This window comes from Pectinophora gossypiella, chromosome 29 (assembly GCF_024362695.1).
Source record: "Pectinophora gossypiella chromosome 29, ilPecGoss1.1, whole genome shotgun sequence".
Lineage (NCBI taxonomy): Eukaryota > Metazoa > Arthropoda > Insecta > Lepidoptera > Gelechiidae > Pectinophora > Pectinophora gossypiella.
The window spans coordinates 467,160-475,941 of NC_065432.1; the positions used below are offsets into that span (position 1 = coordinate 467,160).

The following is an 8,782-nucleotide window of genomic DNA, read 5'->3' on the forward strand; positions in this document are numbered from 1 at the left end:
TGCTGTGTAAACTTCGATATCGCGTTTCACGACCGCTTCAAAACTGCATTATTGAATGTGGCGACATCTGTTGCATGTGGCCGGAACTAGCTGGCCAACTAGTTGGGTCCGCCACATGCGCAATGCAATCAAATGTCAAATTGCAATAATGCTTTTTTAGACGAATTGCTTCGATGTGGCCATTTTAACTCCCCCTAGCTATGTTTAAGTCGCCATTAACCGGGTACAAGTCCTGGAAACGAAGCGATATCAATTATCTGTGAACCAAACATGAATTCAAACTACCTAATAAAGTCGAATTCTGTGGTTTAGAGCCTGAACCGTGATTTGACCCCGTTATACTATGACGTACAGCCATGAGCAATAATATAATGTACCCACTTTAGGACTCTGTTGCACTATCATATTTGACTATTAATAAGACTTACGGTGTAATTTGTCAAAAAAGTTAATGTGACATGGTATCAAAGTGTATACACATTGGTACGGTCACGAGTTTTCCGAACAGGATTTGTAAGTAATATTTATTCATACAAACTTAATCGACATCCCGTGTTTCCAGATACGTTTCAATTTTCTCCCGACATTATACCCTGAAAACCCACTTAATTATGATTCAAAACCACCTCACCTGTTTTAAAAACCCAAAATATTCTACCAATTTTATCCTCAGCTCATTTCGACATCAAAAAATGCTAAACATGCCCCTAAACGGTAATTGGCAGCAAAAAATATGATAATTGCAACATAAAAACCTTTTTGGTGGTTGCCGCTCGTTATTTTTTATGCTGGCAACACTGAGGTACGACTTCCCGCGCAATTTCGGCGGCCATCTTTTTATATGCCAATTGTCGGGCGTTCAATAAAAGTGGTTATTTAATTGAGTTGAAAATTGTATTGAGTCTCTTGTGTTCATTTTAGAAGTTTTTTTTGAAGATTTTGCATAGTGTCTTTGCCAATTTGTAGTGGAACAGTGTGGTAGAGCATGCTCCATACTGCAGATGATAGGGTTTATGAGGTTGGTACTCCACCTCACAACCCACACGATAGAAGAAGAGAAGAAGTAATTTTCTTTTTTAGTCGGCGGGCCGAACCGCGGTCGGCGATAATTTTTTCCAAGCTGATGGTGGCGACGCGTTGCGGCGGATTTGAGAACCGCGCGGCTCCCGCGTTAGATACGCGTGGAAAGGAGGGAGAAGCTTGTAGTTAAATTATTAGCCCAAAACCCATCAGTAATCAGAATCATTTATTCAACGTAATCATCATGGATAAACTTGTTGAAGGTCAATGTAACATTTTTAAATTTACGTCATTTCGCAAGGTGTTATGGCTGAGGAGAAGAAATGACGAGAAACTGCAACAGCAAGACATCTTTTAAAAATAAGTGAGGGTACCGGTATATATTACAAGTTATTTAATAACTAGAGGAATACATTCAATACCAGACATTTTTATCATTTAGGTAGTCATTAATCTTATAATAACCTTTTTTACATAAAGTAAGTTTCACATGAGCTTTAAATTTATTTTCTGACAAATATAGAATTTTGAATAGTAATTTTATTTTTATTTCAGTCAGTTCCAATACACACCTGTGCGCCAACGTCTCTTAATTATTACTCTTTATTTTTTTCGTTGAAAGGAGGTAGGAGCTTATAGTTAGGTTAGGTTAGGTTAGCCCTTTTTTTAAGTTTTTAGCCCAAAACCCAACACAGTCAGTACCAATACACACCTGTGGGCCAACGTCAGTGATCTGCAGGTTGTAACCGTCAACCAGGCGGAACCTCTCGTCCCTGGTCACCATGAGGCTGGCTGCCGTCAGCACCGCCGGCCCTCGTCTCCAGAGCAGCACCAGAGAACCTGTGGACGTTAATAGTGTCACAAAATGGCCTCTGTGGTTGTTGAGCGTTGGCATAAAATAAAGAATAATATTACGTATGAGGAGCTCGGTGGCGCAGCGGTAAACGCGCTCGGTCTGCGATTGTTGAAGTTAAGCAACTCTCGCAAAGGCCGGTCATAGGATGGGTGACCCCCCCAAAAAAAGTTTTCATCTCGAGCTCCTCCGTGCTTTGGCACGTTAAGCCGTTGGTCCCGGCTGCATTAGCAGTCGTTAATAACCATCAATCCGCACTGGGCCCGCGTGATGGTTTAAGGCCCGATCTCCCTATCCATCCATAGGGAAGGCCCGTGCCCCAGCAGGGGGACGTTAATGGGCTGATGATGATGACTACGTATAGAACAGCAACTCTCCGCTCCCCACCAGCGGGTGAGCTAGGTTTACCTCACCCCCCCTTGGTCTTACTAAAGGAAGACATGTCTTACTTATATGGGCGTCAGATGTCACACACACACAGATGCGCGTGGACGATAACGTCAACGTGTAGTATCTGGGTAAAACAAGGCTTTTTTGTATGGAAGGTCCGAGGTGTGGCGTTGGGTCCCCGATCTCGAGGCCCAGGGTTCGAATCCCGGTTGGGACTTATTATAAAAATCACTTTGTGATTCCAAGTTAGGTAAGGAAATTACCGGCTGGTCACCCGATTGTCCGAAAGTAAGATGATCCGTGCTTGGGAAAGTACGTTTAGCCGTTGGTCCCGAGACCTGAGTCGGTCCGTTAATTTTTAGATAATTTCATTGACTTTACTTTTATATTTTTTAATCTAAATCAATTATTTCACGTCCAATTGGGTACATAAGAACCTTCATTGTAATCAGTAGGTTAACAAGATGTCAAAAAATTGATTAAGATTACAAAAATAAATGATTAGACGAATAAATGATTTGATTTTATTTTGATTTTTTCAAAAAAGAAAATCACTACAATGGAAAAAAATACAGGGTGTTAGTGACACCTTTCCGAATACTGAGGGATATGATTCGGCTCATTATTCCGAGTTAATATCAAGTAGAATTTTCCATCCCATACTTCATATTTTTATGGTTTTATTATTAAATTATTTTCAATTTGATACTTTTGCGACGGAATTCCACTTTATATTAACTCAGAATCATGAGCTGAATCATCCTCCTCAGTATACGGTGCGGTGTCTTTTTTTTGCCGCAGATGGCATTAACTACTTGGCCGGACAAATGGAAAGCGCTGAAGGCTCTCACCCGGGGTGCGGAGTCACTAGCGCCCTGTATATTTGACTTTGAGTTTAATTATACACTTACCTAAGTTCTGCACCTGGCATGGCAGCAGTAAGGTGTCTCCAACCACCGTCCTGAAGGAGTGTCCTCGCGACAGGAAGCGCGGCTCGTCGTCTGCAAACACAGAGTCTACAGTTAAACATATAGACGAAGCATGCTACGGATCGGCGGGACGACAAAAAGTCATAAAAATATAAAAACTACCTACTCACAGATTTATTTAACGGCCTCCGTGGTCCAATGGTTGAGCGTTGGGCTCACGATCCGGAAGTCCCGGGTTCGAATCCCGGTGAGGACATATCACAAAAATCACTTGGTGATCCCTAGTTTGGTGAGGACATTACAGGCTGATCACCTGATTGTCCGAAAGTAAGATGATCTTACTTATTGATGTAAGTAAGTGAGTAATCGTTACATGAGCCATGTCAGGGGCCTTTGGCGGCTCAATAATAACTCTGACACCAGGTTTGTTGAGGCTGGTAATCCACCTCACAACCCACACTAGAAGAACCTGGGGCCTCCGGATCGTGAGCCCAACGCTCAACCACTGGACCACAGAGTGTAGCGGACCCAACTAGTTGGACACCTAGTTCCGCTCACATGCAACAGATGGCGCCTCATTCAATAATGCAGTCTTCAGTCGTGAAACGCGATATCGAAGTTTATACAGCAAGACGCATAGTTTTTATGCTTATAATAATTATGCTTATATATCATTATTGACATTAATTATTATGCTTATAGTAGTTATGAGTTTCAAAATTATGCTTAATAAGTTATGACAAATTAATACTATGCGTATCCCTAGTCACGCTACCAACTTGTGGCTAGCGGGGTACTATGCTCAGTTCGGTACCCCGAAAACATCCTTTGGCGGCAGCACACCCTCGCCGCTAAACAGAGGCCGTTAAAAACGAAATATTTGTCTACTATTATCCCAATAGTAGGTATGTTATCTTTGTTCGAGTATTAAAGGTTGAAATTGTGATCTTTCATCTGTGAAATCGCCTTTGATGCGATCCTTCCAATTTACGGTCGAGAATTTAATAAAAAAAAGAATTGGCGGCAGTCAGGAACTATTGGAGTGCAGGGCTGTGATCACTAACTTACCCCATTATATTTATTTAATTTGTTTTTCTTAAGTACATTAAATTAAAAATAATAATAATAAACTGAGGAGCTCGGTGGCGCAGCGGTAAACGCGCTCGTCTGCGATTGTTGAAGTTAAGCAACTTTCGCAAAGGCCGGTCATAAGATGGGTGACCACAAAAAAGTTTTCATCCCGAGCTCCTCCGTGATTTGGCACGTTAAGCCGTTGGTCCCGGCTGCATTAGCAGTCGTTAATAACCATCAAGCCGCACTGGGCCCGCGTGGTGGTTTAAGGCCCGATCTCCCTATCCATCCATAGGGAAGGCCCGTGCCCCAGCAGTGGGGACGTTAATGGGCTGATGATGATGATGATGAATAATAAAATAGTGTAATAGTGATTGGTTATATAATGAACTTATTCATTAGTGTATTCTAAATCATACTTTATTTATATAAATAAGGATGGAAGTAAGCGAGTCATTCCCGACACAAGTATTTTTATTTATTTATTTATTAAAATTTATCGTTTATTTCAGGCGCCAGTCCCATAGCATTACAAATTATAAATTACATTTCAATACAATAAAATACAATAAAATTAATTTCAATACAATAAAATAAATTCAATAGTTGAACATGTCAACAGGATATACATTATGTCACATATAAAGTTATTTAAGTAAAGTCAGTTAGTAATTAATGGGAAGATTTATTCTTCACAATGAGAATGTTACGTGCAAAAATGTATAATCTATGGTTCAAATAAATAAATAATAAAATGAGAAGTAGTCCATTTGCGAGTCGGTTGTCATAATGAGAATTAGCCCTAATGCGCCTAATTCATAAAAAATAAAAAATAATAATAATACTTACATATTGTTATGTTGATTTGGAAAATAAACTTTTTTTTTTTCACTATAAGTTATATGGAAACTGGATTCCTAGTTCCGGTCAAGTAGTTAATGCCATCTGCGACAAATCTACGACAAGTCACTCAAAAAATAAATAAAAAATAACTGGATTCCTAACAATACGAACATGATACAGGGACATTGTGACGAAAATAATCTATAATCTATCTATCTATCTGTATTTTATAACTGTTGGTTTTCCTTAAATAAAATAAATAAATTTTGAGTGAAGTGTTCTTGAAAATTCCACTATACATCTCCCTAGGATTATCCCGTTTTTTTTTTCATACACGCACGCCGGTTGCATTCGACGGATTCGGTATTAATATTCGTAGTTCTTCAAGTTTTTAAGATTTATGAGCGCAAGCGCAGGGTAAACTTGGACGATCTATTCCGAATGGCTGAGGTTAATGAGGTGTGACATTGGTGCCAATTCCAGTACAGTCATGAGCAATATCATGTACCCACTTTAGAACCCTGTCGCAATATCATATTTGACATTTAATGAGACTTACGGTTTAATTTGCAAAAAAGTTAATGTGACATGGTTTCAAAGTGCATACTAGTACTCGTCACCGTACACACAATCAAATTTTATTTTAAGTTCATTCCCCTAGCATTATCCCTTTTTTCACAGGGTCCGCTTACCTAACCTGAAGATTTGACAGGTCCGGTTTTTTACAGAAGCGACTGCCTGTCTGACCTTCCAACCCGCGAAGGTAAAACCAGCCCAATACAGGTTAAGTCACACACCTCCGAAAATGCACTTCTCAGGAATGTGGGTTTCCTCACGATGTTTTCCTTCACCGCTGAGCACGTGATAATCATTCATAATCCAAACATGAATTCGAAAACAAATTCGACAACCATTGGTTAGGTCTGAGTCGAACCTGCGACCTCAAAGTGGGAGGCAAGCGTTCTATCAACTAGGCTGCCACGGCTCATGAAAACAACATCAACGCAAATTGAGATTGACAATTTCGGAAGTCCACATCTTATAACATTGACACAAACTTGTTATTAGCATTGTCTCATGTATATTTAGTTCATTTATTGTATAATTAGTCTGTAAGTTCTCCAAATTATAAAAAAAAAAAAAAAATGGCCGACGGAAATGGCATAATTACGTTTCCGGTGTTGCCAGTAATTTGGGTTTTATTTCGTTTGGAAGTACTCATTTTTGGAGGCATTTTTTATGAAAGTCATTTTGTTAAAGATGCAAGAAACCAGTCGCCGTAATTTATGACATAAACAGCTTATATACGTCCCACTGGGCACAGGCCTCCCCTCAATCAACCGGAGGGGGTATGGAGTATACTCCACCAACCTGCTCCACTGCGGGTAAGATCCTCCGAAAGTAAGATGACCCGTGCTTCGGAAGGCACGTTAAGCCGTTGGTCCCGGTTATTACTTACTGATGTAAGTACGTAGTCGTTACATGGGCCATGTCAGGGGCCTTTGGCGGCTCAATAGTGACCCTGACACCAGGGTTGATGAGGTTGGTATCCGAGAGAAGAGTTGTCATAATTATAAAATTTATGTTTTTGTTGTTGTTTTTGGTCTATTACAGAAACGACTTGAAACCAGGAGGTCTTAAGTGCAGCTAATTTATAACTTTGTAAGAAACTGATTGGACTTTTTTTTTATTGTTAAACGTCCTTTTGCAGCTTATCGTACATGTGCCTTCCAGGGAATCAAACCTGCCACCTTAAAACCCAAACCGTACGTTCCCCATACGACCATCACAGTAATTCCGAAGTAACTCCAACTTTAATAGTATAACCATGTTATTCCACAGAAATTTCCGGCCACAGATTAAAAAGGGATGAAAATATCCCATTAATTTACGAGGGTGGGTCACCCTAACTTGTGGTAAATTAATGGCGCTGGAGAATAAAAATTGTTAGTGTAGTTTTAGCAAACTTTTGCATTAAATACCATAAACCATAAACTGCCTATATATGTCCCACTGCTGGGCACAGGCCTCCCCTCAATCAACCGGAGGGGGTATGGAGCATACTCCACCACGCTGCTCCACTGCGGGTGGAGTATGCTCCATACGGCTAATAGCCGGGACCAACGGCTTAACGTGCCCTCCGAAGCACGGAATCATCTTACTTTTTCGGACAATCAGGTGATTCAAGCCTGAAAAGTCCAAAATGAAGCTTTGTATAATTTTTTTGCAGTTTTAATGCAAAAGTTAACAGCCTCCGTGGTCTAGTGGTTAGAGCGTTACGCTCACGATCTGGAGGTCCGGGTTCGATTCCCGATGGGGACATTGTCGAAATCACTGTGTGAGACTGTCCTTTGTTTGGTAAGGACTTTTCAGGCTTGAGTCACCTGATTGTCCGAAAAAAGTAAGATGATTCCGTGCTTCGGAGGGCACGTTAAGCCGTTGGTCCCGGCTATTGGCCGTAAAAACACCTCCACCAACCCGCACTGGAGCAGCGTGGTGGAGTATGCTCCATACCCCCTCCGGTTGATTGAGGGGAGGCCTGTGCCCAGCAGTGAGACGTATATAGGCAGTTTATGTATGTAAGAACCTGTTATTATGTGTTTTAATTTCAATAAACAAACCAACAAACATGGTTATAGGGAGACCATTTTTTCCCATAACTACTGGATAATAGCGGTTTGCTGTCCCGGAAGTCGTAAATAGGGAGAATGGACGTTAACGTCCCTTCTTCCGGCAGTTTGAGAGGATGATACTTGTGGGTGTGATAAGAGAGAGATGTGGTGTAAAAGACGATATAGTGACTAATATTCAGAAGGGAATGTCAAGTTGGTTTGGACACGTAGAGCGGATGAAGGATAATAGGATTGCAAAAGCTGTATATAAAGCGAAAGTTGATGGTAGGGCTGGCAGAGGAAGACCTAGAAGGACTTACATTGACCAAATTGGAGATGTCCTTAGAAAAGGTTTGGTACGATCTACTCTGAACCGGCGTGCGTGTATGAAACGATTGATGAATGTGGAGGAAGCAAGAGAAGTGTGTCATGATCGAAGCAAATGGACTTCCATTGTCTCTGCTTACCCTTCTAGGTCGGATTGAAATTAAGTAACATAATATAAGTACTCACTCCTCTGGTTCTGCGCACGCGCCGCCGCCAGCAGCGCGAGCACGAGCACGCCGAGCTTGCCACTCATTGCTGCCCACCCCGGTGTGGTTGCAGCGTGCAGCTCTGCCCACCCCGCTGTGGATGCGGCGTGAAGATCATCCGCCGGCGCACTGCGCTGGTGCGATACTCATCTGGGGACAAATATTTATATTACTTACACACGCGTAAATTTATAAACGCGCATATTTTTATTTCTATTATGTTTCATTATTGTGTCTTTGTCATAGAGCAATGGAGCGCAGCATACTAGGTGTAAAACGAATTGATCGAGTTAAAAACTCTGTGCTGCGCTCAAAAACCGGTATAGCTGATGTTGGCAGGAAGACCGCCAGGGTAAAGTGGGACTGGGCTGGACACGTGAGCCGCATGCATCCGGAACGATGGGCAAAGATCATGAACTGGGTACCACAGGACGGACACCGTAGACATGGTAGACTCCAGAAACGATGGCGCGATGATCTCGACGGTTATCGAAAAGACTGGATAGAGCTCGCACAGAACCGGCATACTTG

The 8,782-nt window shown here is 41.6% G+C and overlaps 1 protein-coding gene across 1 annotated transcript in view; it reads right to left on the reverse strand.

The window, feature by feature from the left end:
• The window catches only part of LOC126379664 (lachesin), a 36,399-nt gene extending 28,101 nt beyond the window's left edge, over positions 1–8,298 (reverse strand). Inside the window, exons 1-3 of the mRNA XM_050028479.1 lie at positions 8,232–8,298; positions 3,175–3,264; positions 1,733–1,860 (exon numbers count right to left, since the gene is read on the reverse strand). Coding sequence (XP_049884436.1) covers positions 1,733–1,860; positions 3,175–3,264; positions 8,232–8,298 — 285 coding nt within the window. The remainder of the gene's footprint in view (positions 1–1,732; positions 1,861–3,174; positions 3,265–8,231) is intronic.
• Between the last annotated feature and the right edge of the window lie 484 nt (positions 8,299–8,782).